This window comes from Salmo trutta, chromosome 13 (genome assembly GCF_901001165.1).
Source record: "Salmo trutta chromosome 13, fSalTru1.1, whole genome shotgun sequence".
NCBI classification, from domain to species: Eukaryota; Metazoa; Chordata; class Actinopteri; order Salmoniformes; family Salmonidae; genus Salmo; species Salmo trutta.
In genome coordinates, this window is record NC_042969.1 from 65708169 (window position 1) to 65725342 (window position 17174).

The following is a 17174-nucleotide window of genomic DNA, read 5'->3' on the forward strand; positions in this document are numbered from 1 at the left end:
CACTCTCCATCTCTCTCTACCTGTTTAGTGTTTTATTCTTTAATCTAACATGGCCACTCTCACTAACTCTCGTTCTCTCTCTCTCTGTCTCCCTCCCTCTCTTTCCCATAGTTCCTAAGTGATGGCTATGCAGTGCACCTCTCCTCACTGCAGTTTGGCCACCGGACCAGACCCAAGAAGACCTCCTCGGTCCGCATGGTCCTGAGGAAAGGCTCCTTCGGCCTCTCTGCCAAACCTGACTTCCTGTGTAAACGCACCCACCTGAGGAGAACCATGTCTGTCCAGCACCCTGACCCTCCCTGCACCCCCAACCCTAAGCCTGAGCGGGCCCAGAGCCAACCAGAGTCTGACCAGGATCCCGGGGGAGGAGGAGGGGGCGGCGGCCATGGTGTCTGGGGGCGGGCCTCCATACACCGTGGAGATGCCACACCCTGACAGACAGAGAGAGATGGAGGGAGGATGGACAAGGAGGAGGACAAGGGTCTCATTGTCCAGGGCCAAGGTGAGAACTCACACTTAAAGGGTTTCAATTGCCCTATATTATACTCCTAGAACTATATGATCATACCGTCTCTCTATAATAGCAAGAAACTGAAAAATATCCCCCCAGAACGTGTTTCTGAGTTGTCGTACTTGAGGCTGTGAAAATATATCGTCCCTCTTCCAGGAGGCAACAAAGCCTCCTTCACTCACGCCGCCAAACTTACCCTCGTAAGACTGACTATCCTATCGATCCTCGACTTCGGCGATGTCATTTACAAAATAGCTTCCATTACTCTACTCAGCAAACTGGATGCAGTCTATCACAGTGCCATACGTTTTGTTACCAAATCACCTTATACCACCCACCACTGCGACCTGTATGCTCTAGTCGGCTGGCCCTCGCTACATATTCATCACCAGACCCACTGGCTCCAGGTCATCTATAAGTCTATGCTAGGTAAAGCTCCGCCTTATCTCAGTTCACTGGTTACGATAACAACACCCACCCGTAGCACACGTTCCAGCAGGTATATCTCACTGATCATCCCCAAAGCCAACACCTCATTTGGCCGCCTTTCCTTCCAGTTCTCTGCTGCCAGTGACTGGAACGAATTGCAAAAATTGCTGAAGTTGGAGACTTTTATTTCTCTCACCAACTTTAAACATCAGCTACCTGAGCTGCTAACCGATCGCTGCAGCTGTATATAGTCCATCTGTAAATTGCCCACCCAATCTACCTACCTCATCCCCATACTGTTTTTATTTTATTTACTTTTCTGCTCTTTTGCACACCAGTATTTCTACTTGCACATCATCATATGCTCATTTATCACTCCAGTGTTAATCTGCTAAATTGTAATTATTCGCTCCTATGGCCTATTTATTGCCTACCTCGTCATGCCTGTTGCACACACTGTATATAGACTTAATTTTTTTCTACTGTGTCATTGACTTGTTTATAGTGTTATTGGCTTGTTTATTGTTTATTCCATGTGTAACTCTGTGTTGTCTGTGTCACACTGCTTTGCTTTATCTTGGCCAGGTCGCAGTTGTAAATGAGAACTTGTTCTCAACTAGCCTACCTGGTTAAATAAAGGTGAAATAAAAAATAAAAAAGTGTAATTTCTGTAGCCTTTACTGCAGCATAGTAGCAATTATGTAATGTGAATAAATGAGTAATTTTGAATAATTTAGACATTCACCTTTGGTTCTTCAGCATTGTGTCCTAAGCCTTTGAGAACATAAGGCTTTGTAAAGCTTTCACTCCAACACAGATTGATTTGCTTTGCTCATATTGTACTCTGGTGCAGTCAATAAATGTTCACCTTGATTTTGTTATGTTTTGTGGTGCGAGGGTCATCACAGCTGAAGTAGGTGCTGCAGGTATTATGATTTATACAGCTAAACAGAATAAGAACAGCTTTACAGTCCGAGAGGAGGAGAGAGAGGGCAGAGAGGGAGAGGAAGAGAAGAAAGATCGAGAGAGAGATTAGACTGACAAATTGAAACATGGAGAGAGAGACTTCAGTCAGAAAGATGGAGAGAGATGAAAGAGAGAGAGGGAACAGGGAGAAATAGAGGGGGAGAGCAGATAGAGAGAGCAGAGATCAGTCTGTATACTCTTTCATAAATATTCATTCAGGAACCTGAGGTAGCTGTGCTATTATTAGGAACAGCTTGTTTATTTTCAAAGCCCACTGCCTCCTATTTTCCCATTTTACAGAGCCGCATAGAGGGCCTGATGAGCTACAACTGGAGTGACCAATCAAGCACGAAATCCACTTATTTCTAGATTTGGGAATAGTGTTTCTGCAATTACGGAGATTGGAGTATGGGTGCTGTATCACTTCAGTGGGCCTGTAGTAACTAATCTAGTTGGCTTTTGCTGGTAATGATAATACACAGGTGTATAGGATAATTCACTGTTCACTTATACAGCTGAAGTCGGAAGTTTTAATACACTTAGGTTGGAGTCAATAAAACTCGTTTTTCAACCACTCCACAAATGTCTTGTTAACAAACTATAGTTTTGGCAAGTCGGTTAGGACATCTACTTTGTGCATGACACAAATCATTTTTCCAACAATTGTTTACAGACAGATTATTTCACTTATAATTCACTGTATCACAATTCCAGTGGGTCAGAAGTTTACATACACTAAGTACACATACTATATTTTCCAAACAGCTTGGAAAATTCCAGAAAAGTATGTCATGTCTTTAGAAGCTTCTGATAGGCTAATTGACATAATTTGAGTCAATTGGAGGTGTACTTGTGGATGTATTTCAAGGTCTACCTTCAAACTCAGTGCCTCTTTGCTTGACATCATGGGAAAATCAAAAGAAATCAGCCATGACTACAGAAATAAAATTGTAGACCTCCACAAGTCTGGTTCATCCTTGGAAGAAATTTCCAAACGCCTGAAGGTACCACGTTCATATGTACAAACAATAGTACGCAAGCATAAACACTATGGGACCACGCAGCCGTCATACCGCTCAGGGAGGAGACGCCTTCTGTCTCCTAGAGATGAACGTACTTTGGTGCGAAAAGTGCAAATCAATCCCAGAACAACAGCAAAGGACCTTCTGAAGATGCTGGAAGAAACAGGTACAAAGTATCTATATCCACAGTAAAACAAGTCCTATATCGACATAACCTGAAAGGCCGCTCAGCATGGAAGAAGCCAATGCTCCAAAACCGCCATAAAAAAGACAGACTACGGTTTGCAACTGCACATGGGGACAAAGATCGTTGAAGAAATGTCCTCTGGTCTGATGAAACAAAAATAGAACTGTTTGGCCATAATGACCATCGTCATGTTTGGAGGAAAAAAGGGGATGCTTGCAAGCCGAAGAACACCATCCCAACTGTGAAGCACGGGGGTGGCAGCATCATGTTGTGGGGGTGCTTTGCTGCAGGAGGGACTGGTGCACTTCACAAAATAGATGGCATCATGAGGTAGGAAAATGATGTGGATATATTGAAGCAACATCTCAAGACATCAGTCAGGAAGTTAAAGCTTGGTCGCAAATAGGTCTTCCAAATGGACAATGACCCCAAGCATACTTCCAAAGTTGTGGCAAAATGGCTTAAGGACAACAAAGTCAAGGTATTTAAGTGGCCATCACAACGCTCTGACCTCAATCCCATAGAAAATTTGTGGGCAGAACTGAAAAAGCGTGTGCGAGCAAGGAGGCCTACAAACCAGACTCAGTTACACCAGCTCTGTCAGGAAGAATGGGACAAAATTCACCCAACTTATTGTGGGAAGCTTGTGGAAGGCTACCTGAAACGTTTGACCCAAGGTAAACAATTTCAAGGAAATGCTACCAAATACTAATTGAGTGTATGTAAACTTCTGACCCATTGGGAATGTGATGAAAGAAATATAAGCTGAAATAAATCATTCTCTCTACTATTATTCTGACATTTCACATTCTTAAAATAAAGTGGTGATCCTAACTGACCTAAGACAGGGAATTTTTACTTGGATTTAATGTCATGAATTGTGAAAAACTAAGTTTAAATGTATTTGGTTAAGGTGTATGTAAACTTCCGACTTCAACTGTATATGGCTTTGGGCTTTAATTGGAATAGGAACCCCTAAACTAAAGGAATCTTTCTTTCTTTTCACAGTGTTGTCACCTATATTGGATCTTCTGCTGGTAGCAGTTGTGTTAACCTACTGCTTGGCCCTCTACACATCTTCAACAGCTTCTCCACTCCCCGGACTCAATAGATCATGTCTAATATTCCTCAAGCTTTCACCTAATGCTTGAAACAGCCATGCATTCATCCTAATGCGGCCTCTCAAGCTCAAACTACGTCCACGTTTTTTCAGTGGCAGTGCTATTGAAACAGTATGTTATATTTTGTCAAGCAAAGAAAGAGACACTTTGGTCATTTGTATCATGGTGCAGAAACACTTGCTGCAGAACAGGAGATCAACACACAGACGCCACCACAGTCAAATGCTAGAAGACTCCCTCTCGTCCCCCACTGGGAATAGTAACAGAGGAGATCCTGTTGAAACCTATGGAGCAATGTTCTAGCCCAAGCAATATACCATCAGGAGATGTTCCAGACGGTGTGTTCATTGACCTGTTGTGTTGACAGGTGGCAGAGCTGCACTGACAGACTCCTGCAATTATCCTTTATATAAATAGGACAGACATCTTGTCCCTCTCTATGGTCTGTGTCCCCAGGAGCGCTGTGGGCCTCTGGCTGCTTCACACTGGGGACATTAACCTTATGTTCCTCAGCCCGGCTGACCTGACCTAACCCCACTCCTGCCTCAGCCCTATAGCCATCCATCCATCCATCTCTCCCTCTCTCATTCAGTCAGTCAGTGAGGCAGAACACGGCTTCAGACAGCAGCCTGGTAGGGGGTCCATGGCCACTGACCCGACGACAGAGTGGACAGCCAAAAGTTGCTCTGTCTTGCACTATCCAAGTACTACAGTATACCGCGGTGCTTGGTGTTCTGTAGTTCTGAATCCTAAAGGATGTGTTGTATCTCAGCACATTAGCTGCAGACTGTGACAATGCCTGTGGAATGCTGTTACTCCTGGTGGCTCAGATACAATAGCAGGATTTGCTTGCTGTTGTGCTCTTATATCTGACCGCAGATGTTGAACTTCATGTTTTACTCCTTCTCTGTCAGGATCCCGGGCCTGTATGGATGGACTGAGTATGATGTGCTTTGTAAAGCTGTTTGAGGGAATGGTTGTACTGAATTGACCGAAATTCTTTACAGGGTTGTGATGAGATAGACTCAGACGTCAGAGTAGTCATGACGACCTCACATGAGGAATGATGAAACAATTGATTGAATATTGTTATTGTCAGAAGTGTAAAACATGGAACTGACACTTAGAAGAGAATATGTTCTATTAACGTTATATCTTGCAATAGATCCTAACTTTCTTGTCAGGTGAAATAACATCATTCGGAATGTTCTAGCTACCATTCATTTTAGGAAAGCTACATCTTGAAGTGTAAGGGTCGTGGTTGGGACTAATGAAGGGGTGTGTCTATTGATATGAGATACCATGTCATCATATCTACTGTACTATGGTGGGTTAGGAAAAGGTCTGACCACTCTGTGCAACTCACATATTTTTCTATCATGAAATACTGTGTACAGAAATATTTTAAAAGTGTGTTTTTTTTTAACATGGTTGTTTAACGTGACTGATAGTTACTTTTGCCTTAAATTGTATTTTGTTGTTGTGTAGAATTATGAAAATTACATTATTATCCTAATTGCTTGACCAAAGTAGGAGTTTGACATTAATGAGAAAGTGCGTTGTATCTACTTGATATTTTGTCTTGTATACATTTGAAGTATATTCTGAAAGGGAGTCATGCGTCATGCATGCACTATGAGTGTGTGTTATTGTGTGTGTGTGTACGTTTCTGTATATTCAAGTATTAAGTATTTATGGTGTAAATACCTGTAGCTCCAATATGCTCCTGAGCACGACAAGTAAAGACCATGTATTCTGGAGGGAGAAGTCAAAGGTTGTTCAGTGTTGCCTGTTTTTAAAGGCAGGAGGAGTAGTGTGCTCTAAAAGGCAGGAGTAGTAGTGTGTTTTTAAAGGAAGGAGTAGTAGTGTGCTCTTAAAGGCAGGAGTAGTAGTGTGCTCTTAAAGGCAGGAGTAGTAGTGTGCTCTTAAAGGCAGGAGTAGTAGTGTGCTCTTAAAGGCAGGAGTAGTAGTGTGTTTTTAAAGGCAGGAGTAGTAGTGTGCTCTTAAAGACAGGAGTAGTAGTGTGTTTTTAAAGACAGGAGTAGTAGTGTGTTTTTAAAGACAGGAGTAGTAGTGTGTTTTTAAAGACAGGAGTAGTAGTGTGTTTTTAAAGGCAGGAGTAGTAGTGTGTTTTTAAAGACAGGAGTAGTAGTGTGTTTTTAAAGGCAGGAGTAGTTGTGTGTTTTTAAAGGCAGGAGTAGTAGTGTGCTCTTAAAGACAGGAGTAGTAGTGTGCTCTAAAAGGCAGGAGTAGTAGTGTGCTCTTAAAGGCAGGAGTAGTTGTGTGTTTTTAAAAGCAGGAGTAGTAGTGTGCTCTTAAAGGCAGGAGCAGTAGTGTGCTCTCATATGGGTCAGATTTAACACGAGTGTCTCACCAAGAATTGCACTGGCAAGGTTTTTATAACTTTTGAGAAAGAGCAAGAGCTTTAGAGTTGTCTCAGGGTTAAGCTTCAAACCCCATTGACTGGAGAAGAATCCTCTCTGTTGGCAGGAGATCAGAAGCATAGAGAGAGTGAGAGAGAGAGTTAGTTATTTGCTTTCCTCTTTTATTGAACCAAATAGAGTAACACACCTTCAGGCCGGTACCTAAGCTCACTAAACTAATGATAGAACAGTAGCTATATTTAAAACATGTGAATGTAAAAAAGTCTCTGTATCCCCATCCCTATAATAATGTCAATAAAATACCAGCAACAATGTCCTGGTCTGGGTGAATACTGTTGAAAGGATGATATACAGTTGGATTTGTGATTTGTATCTTGATCATGACAATGTCATCTGATCGTGGCGATGTCTTAACTTATCATTCCCATCAATATAATGTGTTGTACACTGTATGGTACTCACTGTATTTTCAACGACACTACCATTGGGTGTTGTACAGTACGTCATTTACAGTAATTCTGATTTCAGCTGGCCTGTTTCCTAAAAAATGTGGTGGGAAGGGCAAAAAAATTGCCATTCAATATTTTACATAATTTATGTGAATTAAGTGATATTTGTTTATTTATTGTCATGCTATTCTATCTTGAGGAAAACTGTATGGTCAGAGTAACACTGCTGCAGAAATCAAATTGAACATTTTGTACAGTTGTAATGTAGTGGAAACATTTGTTTATATGATATGGTTTCTTGTAATTGTGTTATTGGACTTCAAACATCTCTCACTTTCTTGTCGGTAATAAAGAAAAGAGCACAGACAAACACTCAATTTGGTCCAATGCTCCTTGATAAACTGTCTCCTCCAGCTCTAAGAATCAGTCCTGAGAACTTCCTCCCATCGTTGGAATGACTCCATCAAGCCCATAATCACACCTCTTCTTAATATTTATGCTAATCCACAGCTAGTTGGAAAGCTTTACCAGATAGCCCACACTGTCAAACTTAACCCTGAAATTGAACCCCTCGCAGTCTTATTTTGACTTCCTGTGTCCTTATCCTTGTTGTTATGAATCTCATTTGTCTTTGATATATTCATGGATATATTAATGGGGAGAAAAGTTAGTTCACAGGAAGTCTGTAGAAAGTATTGCCTACTTTTTGACGCCATTTATCATACTGCCAAGCTTATCTGGCCCGATCAATATCTGGAATGAAGGCAGTTTCCCTTTAACATTTATTTTATTGTCACTGGTAATTTCAAAGTCAAACAAACATTTACCTCTCCATCAAATACACTCTGAGGCAAAACAAAAGCTTTCTAGACTTGATAGTATAGGGATTATGATCACTGCAACTCTATTTATCTTCCTTCACAGTTACCAGGCCTACAGTATGTAACTATTGTTCTTCTGAATCGTTTATTAGAGTTCCACCATTACCTCTCTTCTAGCCACATAAAGAATTCCCTTAATTGTAAAGGCTTTTTGAAACCTGGCAGGGTTGTTCCTTTGGGCTATGATAGGAGTCGTGACTTCCATCTCATTCAGTTTGATTAATTGCACTTGATTTCTTTGGCTGCAAAGCTATTCCCTTAAATGGTCGACAGCACAGCAGAGGGCCATCCTGCCATGCAATCACTTTGAAATATGGCTCACACAGCGGGAGAGAGGGGACTGGAAAGACAACAACATACTCGACACACACACTCGTCTCAGCACATACAGTACCAGTAGTACCACGTACTCATTCCAGGGTTTTTCTTTATTTTTATTATTTTCTACATTGTAGAATAATAGTGAAGATATCAAGAATATGAAATAACACTTTTGGAATCATGTAGTAACCAAGAAAGTGTTAAACCAATCAAAATATATTTGAGATTTGAGATTCTTCAAACTAGCCTCCACCCAAAAATAGAAATACCTTATTTACATTGGTATTCAGACTCGAAATTGAGCTCAGGTGCAACATGTTCCATTGATCATCCTTGAGATGTTTCTACAACTTGATTGGAGTCCACCTGCGGTAAATTCAATTGATTGGACATGATTTGGAAAGGCATACACCTATCTATATAAGGTCCCACAGTTGACAGTGCATGTCAGAGCAAAAACCAAGCCATGAGGTCGAAGGAATGGTCTGTAGAGCTCCGAGACAGGAGTGTGTTGAGGCACAGATCTGCAGAAGGGTACCAAAACATTTCTGCAGCATTGAAGGTTCCCAAGAACCCAGTGGCCTCCATCATTCTTAAATGGAAGAAGTTTGGAACCACCAAGACTCTTCCTAGAGCTGGCCGCCCGGCCAAACTGAGCAATCGGGGTAGAAGGGCCTTGGTCCGGGAGGTGACCAAGAACACGATGGTCACTCTGACAGAGCTCTAGAGTTCCTCTGTGGAGATGGGAGAACCTTCCAGAAGGACAACCATCTCTGCAGAACTCCACCAATCAGGCCTTTATGGTAGAGTGGCCAGACAGAAGCCACTCCTCAGTAAAAGGCACATGACAGCGCACTTGGAGTTTGCCAAAAATAACTTAAAGGACTCTCATACCATGAGAAACAAGATGCTCTAGTCTGATGAAACCAAGATTAAACTCTTTGGCCTGAATATCAAGCATCACTTCAGGAGGAAACCTGGCACCATCCCTACGGTGAAGCATGGTGGTGGCAGCATCATGCTGTGGGGATGTTTTTCAGCGGCAGGGACTGGGAGACTAGTCAGGATTGAGGGAAAGATAAACGGAGCAAAGTACAGAGAGATCCATGATGAAAACCTGCTCCAGAGCGCTCAGGACCACAGACTGGGTCAAAGGTTCACCTTCTAACAGGACAACGACCCTAAACACACAGCCAAGACAATCTCCGAATGTCCTTGAGTGGCACAGTCAGAGCCTGAACTTGAACCTGATCTAACATCTCTGGAGAGACCTGAAAATAGCTGTGAAGCGACGCTCCCCATCCAACCTGACACAGCTTAAGAGGATCTGCAGAGAAGAATGGGAGAAACTCTCCGAATACAGGTGTGCCAAGCTTGTAGCGTCATACCCCAGAAGATTCAAGGCTGTAATTGCTGCCAAAGGTGCTTCAACAAAGTACTGAGTAGTAAAGGGTCTGAATACATATGTAAATGTGATATTTCAGAAGTTTTTTAATTATAAATTTGTTTAAAATAATTCAAACCTGTTGTTGCTTTGTCATTATGGGGAAATGTGTGTAGATTGATGAGGGAAAAACTATTGAATCAATTTCAGAATAATGCTGTAACCTAACAAAATTTGGAAAAAGTCAAGGCATCTAAATACTTTCTGAAGGCACTGTATAGGTGACCTTTGTAACATGTTAGGTAATCCATGTACTTGATAGAAAGTGGTCTCAAGACCACTATGGAGTCCCACTGAAAGTGGTTGTTATGATTTGTAGAATGTGACCTGAAATAGCCCCTAGCAGCGCAGCACTTCAGTGCTCATAAAGACTGAGGAAATATGCGTCTGCACGTCTTGGTTGTGAAACAGAAGTATAAAGTCACCAAGCAGGGGAGTAGAGAACTGCGAAGGCGTACAGCAGCAGATCATGTTTTGTTCGTTGTGAGTCACACAAATATAATTGACTAGTACATCAAAATTCTTATTCACAGGACACTTACTGTACGTCTACTTGCACAGCATTAACGTTCCAGCTTATACTTTTCCAGAATGATCTAGCGCCAAAATAACTCTCTACTAAACCTCTCTATGGCAGGTAGTTACAGATCGTGCAACCACGTGCCAGTGCTGAATCACTGGGATTGTTATTCCTGGACACAAATCCAAAGCTTCATTTGTCCTGTGATCTTGCTGGTGACTTCTGGATGCCACAGCAGGGAGGAAATGCTTTAAACTCTGCCTAGATAAACAGCCCAGTGCATCCCAGAGAGAGAGAGAGAGAGTTAGTGAGAGAGAGAGAGAGTTAGTGAGAGAGAGATTCCTCTGAGGGCCAGCCAGACTCTCTCTCACACACACTCCGCTGAAGCACATTCCCCCAATGATGAAGGTCAACCCAGCAAGGCCATGCAGATAAAGTTTCCCCTGACAATCCAGCGTGGGACACACATACTGCTGTGCTTTCTTTACAGAGGGTACTATTAGTTTCCAAAAATGTAGAAGGGAATTACTTTGGAAATAAATTATTTAGATGACTTCATGTATTCATGAAGTCCATCACAATACTTAAAAAATATATGTTCTATTTTGAAAATATGATTAATTCTGTCTCTGTTTTCTATTTAAACTCAAATGACAAAAAATAAATTGCCTTAAAATGGATTTAAATAAATGCCCTTTAGAAAAAAGGTCATGCACCCGAGCTACAAAATGCACCCGAGCCACGAAAGGTCACGAACCCGAGCCACAAAATGCACCCGAGCCACAAAAGGTCAAGCACCCGAACTACAAAATGCACCCGAGCCACAAAAGGTCATGCACCCGAACCACAAAATGCACCCAAGCCACAAAAAGTCATGCACCCGAACCACAAAATGCACCCAAGCCACAAAAGGTCATGCACCCGAACCACAAAATGCACCCGAGCCACAAAAGGTCATGCACCTGAACCACAAAATGCACCCAAGCCACAAAAGGTCACGCACCTGAGCCTATCATTTATCAGACGATTCCCACACTGGCTACGTCTTTGGATTTGACTGCCAGCTTGCATGGTCTCATCTGATCTGATTTCGTGAATATTTAACTGGCTTTAATGGTTTTATTCCCCTGGATCTCAAAAGAAGAGCTGCAGGACAAGCCCTTGTTTCTGCACTTCGCATGCTGGCCATCAATATGTAACTTTATGGAATCACATTCATGAGAATGTAGCTGAATCATTATCTTCGTCTGCCAGGATCCAGGCATGGTAAGACCTGGCAAGGTGACAAGCTTTCAATAAGCAAAGAATATAATAGTTCCTTCAGTCACTTACTCATTTTATAATTGACTAGAAATAAAATAATTGTTATACTTTGGTTCTTTATTACTTAGGTCAAATATATGATGTTTCTTATCGGCAGGATGTTAAACAAAAGAAAACAATTAGATTAGTTGCAACTTTTCTGTAACTGTGTAGGTACCGTTGAAGAACATATCTCTTACTTCCAGCACTGTGAAAGACATAAACTTATATTTTTTTACCTGTTAAGTTGACTGAGAACACGTTCTCATTTACAGCAACAACCTGGAGAATAATTACAGGGGGGATGAATGAGCCAATTGGAAGCTGGTGATGATTAGGTGGCCAAATTGGAAATTTAGCCAGGACACCGGGGTTAACACCTTTACTCTTATGATAAGTGCCATGGGATCTTTAGTGACCACAGAGAGTCAAAACACCTGTTTAATGTCCCATCCAAAAGGCAGCACCCTACACAGGGCAATGTTCCTAATCACTGCTCAGGGGCGTTGGGAAAAATGTTTTAGACCAGATGCAAAGCAGGGTTGATCCCTGGATGGGAGACCAGATGCTGCTGGAAGTGCTGTAGAAGGGCCAATAGGAGGCACAATTTGTCGACAAACTAGAATACATATGGAGAACTGGTTCAGAATATAGGTATCAATTAAAGAAAGCCATGTAAATATATGCATATTCCTCTCAGCACCAATTGGTAGATTTAAAAACTCTCTGATCCTGTAGATTATTTAGGTACATTTCTGGGTTGGGAAAGTATGTATGAATCATAAAAAAAACTGTCACAAAATATATTGCTGAATCAAAAACAGTGGTTTCATTCATCCTGAAAGTTGTCATATTCAAGTTCAATCCATTAAATATTGGAAGGTGGAAAAAAGTGTACAATAAGGGTTAAACAATAGTCCTATAAATCTACCCTAATCCTAGTAATCCACTAGTAATGGAACTAAATGACAACGGTCCAGTTGTTATAAACCATGTGCCAGGCTCCAGGTTTAACGTTCTATGTGTGGTCTAAGAGCTGCAGGTTAGTCTCAGTAAAGGAAGGGAACATGCTCAACTCTAAATCTTCTTCTGTAAACAAGTAGTAAGGGTGCTTGGAACAAGAAATCTAACACAAGAAAAAAAAGAAGCAATTTCAACTTTGTGTTTATTTTCTTTAACTCATAGTAGCGATGTGTTATTAAACCATATGCATACGTTTGGGCTTGTGCCTTCTTCAGGTTAACCTAGGCGAGGGGAACAGGGTGAATGTCAGCAGTCTGTGTGTACAGGACGTGTCCCAGGCCGACCACCAGGTCACCTTCACCTGCCAGCTAAAGAGAGACCCCAGCCTCAAAGCCTCTGTGATGCTGATTGTCCACTGTGAGTACTGATGGACAGACATCTATCATACTCTGAGTCCTCATTCTCAGTCCTTATTCTCAGGAAGCATGGATCAGAATATGAGGGAATTAAGCATGAGTGCTTTCTCAATTGTACTCACTCGTATGTTCTAAAACACCAGTCTCAACGTCAACGGTGAAGATGTGACTCCAGGATGCTGGCTTTCTAGGCGGAGTTGCAAAGAAAAAGCCATATCTCAGACTGGTCAATAATAAGAAAATATTAAGATGGGCAAAAGAACACAGGCACTGGACAGAGGAACTCTGCCTAGAAGGTCAGCATCCCAGAGTCGCCTCTTCACTGTTGACGTTGAGACTTGTGTTTTGCGAGTACTATTTAATGAAGCTGCCAGTTGAGCACTTGTGTGGCGTCTGTTTCTCAAACTAGACACTCTAATGTACTTGTCCTCTTGCTCAGTTGTGCACCGTGGCCTCCCACTCCTCTTTCTATTCTGGTTAGTTTGCATTGTCCTGTGAAGGGAGTAGTACACAGCGTTGTACGAGATCTTCAGTTTCTTGGCAATTTCTCACATGGAATAGCCTTAATTTCTCAGAACAAGAATAGACTGACGAGTTTCAGAAGTTTCTGGCCATTTTGAGCCTGTAATCGAACCCACACATGCTAATGCTCCAGATACTCAACTAGTCTAAAGAAGGCCAGTTTTATAGCTTCTTTAATCAGAACAACAGTTTTCAGCTGTGCTAACATAATAGCAAAAGGGTTTTCTGGTGATCAACTAGCCTTTTAAAATGATCAACTTGGATTAGTTAACACAACGTGCCATTGGAACACAGGAGTGATGGTTGCTGATAATGGGCCTCTGTACGCCTATGTAGATATTCCATTAAAAATCTAATTTCCAGCTACAATAGCCACTTACAACATTAACAATGTCTACACTGTATTTCTGATCAATTTGATGTTATTTTAAAGGACAAAAATGTGCTTTTATTTAAAAAACAAGGACATTTCTAAGTGACCCCAAACTTTTGAATGGTAGTGTACATTTACAATAGAATTCATAGCATGATAAATCTGTTTATGCCTTAGCACACACTCAATTAAGTTGGAGAGCCCTATTGATCCCTATCATAATAGAATATTCCTTTCCTCCTCCTGATCCCTCTGTTCCTCTCCTCTTCCTGTTCCTCTCCTTCTGCTGTCCTCACAGATCTTTCAGGCACAGACAATGTGACAGTGGAGGAGTTCAGTGACATGGTGCTGTCCTGTCCCATCTACGCCAACCCCCCTGTGACGGTGTCGTGGCTGCTGGACGGGAGGCCCTAGAGCTGGTCGGCGGTGGTTACACCTTGTACCAGGATGGCAGAGGCCAAGGTCACCATCACCAAGGCCCTAAGGGACCTCCACCCAGGACTCTTCAACTGCATGGCAACAACCAAAGAGTATGGAGACACCACCAAGTTCTTCCAGCTCATTATGGAAGGTTATAGCTGTTATGGAGAGATCAGAGAGAACTGAATGGTGCTATTATACTGGGGCAAACATACAGTTCAAGTCTGGGTTAAACTCAGATTATTGTCATTTCTATCACCTGAACAATAGGTCATTTTCTGAGAGAGCTAGCTTGTGAAATTATAGTCTGTCTGGTTGTTGTAGATTCAAGAAATGACAGTCTATAAGTTTTACAGTTCGAAAGAAGATCATGTTAATACATTCATAAACATAGTTCAAGTCTGGGATACTATGGCATTAGTACCATAATTTCTATCAGAACAAACAGACAGGACAACATGTGCTTTTCTGAGAGAGCTAGTTTGTGAAATGACTATGTCTGCTTGTTTTATTGTAAGGCGTCAACTGATGGAATCAGAGCCATATATAAGTAAGGAATTAACGCCAACGTTCTACACATTGTCTTGGAAATAATGGACGACGCAGCGGGAAGCGCCGGACTCAAAGTTAAAAGTTAATCTAGTGTTTTCATGTGCAGAACACATTCAAATACCATACCTATTCAGCCTGCAGCATACCGCCCTGTATCCCACTGCTGGCTAACTCTCTCTCCTCTGCTCTCATCCTTCTAGACCTATCTGCTGCCTTTGATACCGTGAACCATCAGATCCTCCTCTCCACCCTCTCCGAGCTGGGCATCTCCGGCGCGGCCCACGCTTGGATTGCGTCCTACCTGACAGGTCGCTCCTACCAGGTGGCGTGGCGAGAATCTGTCTCCGCACCACGTGCTCTCACCACTGGTGTCCCCCAGGGCTCTGTTCTAGGCCCTCTCCTATTCTCACTATACACCAAGTCACTTGGCTCGGTCATATCCTCACATGGTCTCTCCTATCATTGCTACGCAGACGACACACAATTAATCTTCTCCTTTCCCCCTTCTGATAACCAGGTGGCGAATCGCATCTCTGCATGTCTGGCAGACATATCAGTGTGGATGACGGCTCACCACCTCAAGCTGAACCTCGGCAAGACGGAGCTGCTCCTCCTCCCAGTGAAGGACTGCCCGTTCCATGATCTCGCCATCACGGTTGACAACTCCCTTGTGTCCTCCTCCCAGAGTGCTAAGAACCTTGGCGTGACCCTGGACAACACCCTGTCGTTCTCCACTAACATCAAGGCGGTGACCCGATCCTGTAGGTTCATGCTCTACAACATTCGCAGAGTACGACCCTGCCTCACACAGGAAGCGGCGCAGGTCCTAGTCCAGGCACTTGTCATCTCCCGTCTGGATTACTGCAACTCGCTGTTGGCTGGGCTCCCTGCCTGTGCCATTAAACCCCTACAACTCATCCAGAACGCCGCAGCCCGTCTGGTGTTCAACCTTCCCAAGTTCTCTCACGTCACCCCGCTCCTCCGCTCTCTCCACTGGCTTCCAGTTGAAGCTCGCATCCGCTACAAGTCCATGGTGCTTGCCTACGGAGCTGTGAGGGGAACGGCACCTCCGTACCTTCAGGCTCTGATCAGGCCCTACACCCAAACAAGGGCACTGCGTTCATCCACCTCTGGCCTGCTCGCCTCCCTACCTCTGAGGAAGCACAGCTCCCGCTCAGCCCAGTCAAAACTGTTCGCTGCTCTGGCACCCCAATGGTGGAACAAGCTCCCTCACGACGCCAGGACAGCGGAGTCAATCACCACCTTCCGGAGACACCTGAAACCCCACCTCTTTAAGGAATACCTGGGATAGGATAAAGTAATCCTTCTACCCCCCCAAAAGATTTAGATGCACTATTGTAAAGTGGTTGTTCCACTGGATATCTTAAGGTGAATGCACCAATTTGTAAGTCGCTCTGGATAAGAGCGTCTGCTAAATGACTTAAATGTTTGTTTCTGATGCAAAGCATTTTACTCTGGTCTAAAACTCTGGTCTAAAACTGTACACTTAGAGATGTCCTTGTTTTTGAAAGAAAATAATATTTTTGTCCAATAAAATAACATCAAATTGATCAGAAATACAGTGTAGATATTGTTAATGTTGTAAGTGGCTATTGTAGCTGGAAATTAGATTTTTTGAAATAGATTTTTTATGGAATATCTCCTTAGGCGTACAGAGGCCCATTATCAGCAACCTTCACTCCTGTGTTCCGTTGACACGTTGTGTTAACTAATCCAAGTTGATCATTTTAAAAGGCTACTTGATCATTAGAAAACCCTTTTGCTATTATGTTAGCACAGCTGAAAACTGTTGTTCTGATTAAAGAAGCAATAAAACTGGCCTTCTTTAGACTAGTTGAGTATCTGGAGCATTAGCATGTGTGGGTTCGATTACAGGCTCAAAATGGCCAGAAACAAAGAACTTTCTTCTGAAACTCGTCAGTCTATTCTTGTTCTGAGAAATTAAGGCTATTCCATGTGAGAAATTGCCAAGAAACTGAAGATCTCGTACAACGCTGTGTACTACTCCCTTCACAGAACAATGCAAACTGTCTCTAACCAGAATAGAAAGAGGAGTGGGAGGCCACGGTTGTCACGTCCTGACCAGTATAAGGGTTATTTGTTATTGTAATTTGGTCAGGACGTGGCAGAGGGTATTTGTTTTATGTGGTTCAGGGTGGTGGTTTATTTAGTAGGGCGTTTGATTTATTATTTCCGGGTTTTTGGGTAATGTTCTATGTTTGTATTTCTATGTGGTCTCTGGTCGTTTGTATGTCTATGTTTAGGTTGATGGGGGGTTGGACTCTCAATTGGAGGCAGGTGCTTTCTTGTTGCCTCTGATTGAGAGTCCTATATATGGGTAATTGTTTGGTTTGGTGTTGTGGGAGATTG

The 17174-nt window shown here is 42.6% G+C and overlaps 2 protein-coding genes across 2 annotated transcripts in view; both read left to right on the forward strand.

Annotated features, from left to right (window-relative positions):
- Positions 1–7446, forward strand: part of pitpnm3 (PITPNM family member 3) — a gene marked incomplete in the record, with an annotated part of 144179 nt that extends 136733 nt beyond the window's left edge. Inside the window, 2 exon segments of the mRNA XM_029773191.1 lie at positions 112–502; positions 4124–7446. Of these exon segments, the coding sequence (XP_029629051.1) occupies positions 112–435 (324 nt within the window).
- On the forward strand, positions 460–14262 carry LOC115206823 (transmembrane and immunoglobulin domain-containing protein 1-like). Its single transcript, XM_029774008.1, has 4 exons — positions 460–502; positions 12572–12579; positions 12776–12917; positions 14110–14262. The coding sequence occupies exons 1-4, from the start codon at positions 460–462 to the stop codon at positions 14223–14225; spliced, it is 309 nt and encodes a 102-aa protein (XP_029629868.1). The 3' UTR covers positions 14226–14262.
- Positions 14263–17174: the final 2912 nt, after the last annotated feature.

What these genes read in the sequence shown, in the direction of transcription:
- LOC115206823 (XM_029774008.1), top strand. Translation starts at nt 460, where the DNA reads ATGGACAAGGAGGAGGACAAGGGTCTCATTGTCCAGGGCCAAG. An exon ending in TGTGATGCTGATTGTCCACT is followed by an intron (nt 12,918 to 14,109) that starts GTGAGTACTGAT and finishes CTGTCCTCACAG; the next exon opens with ATCTTTCAGGCACAGACAAT.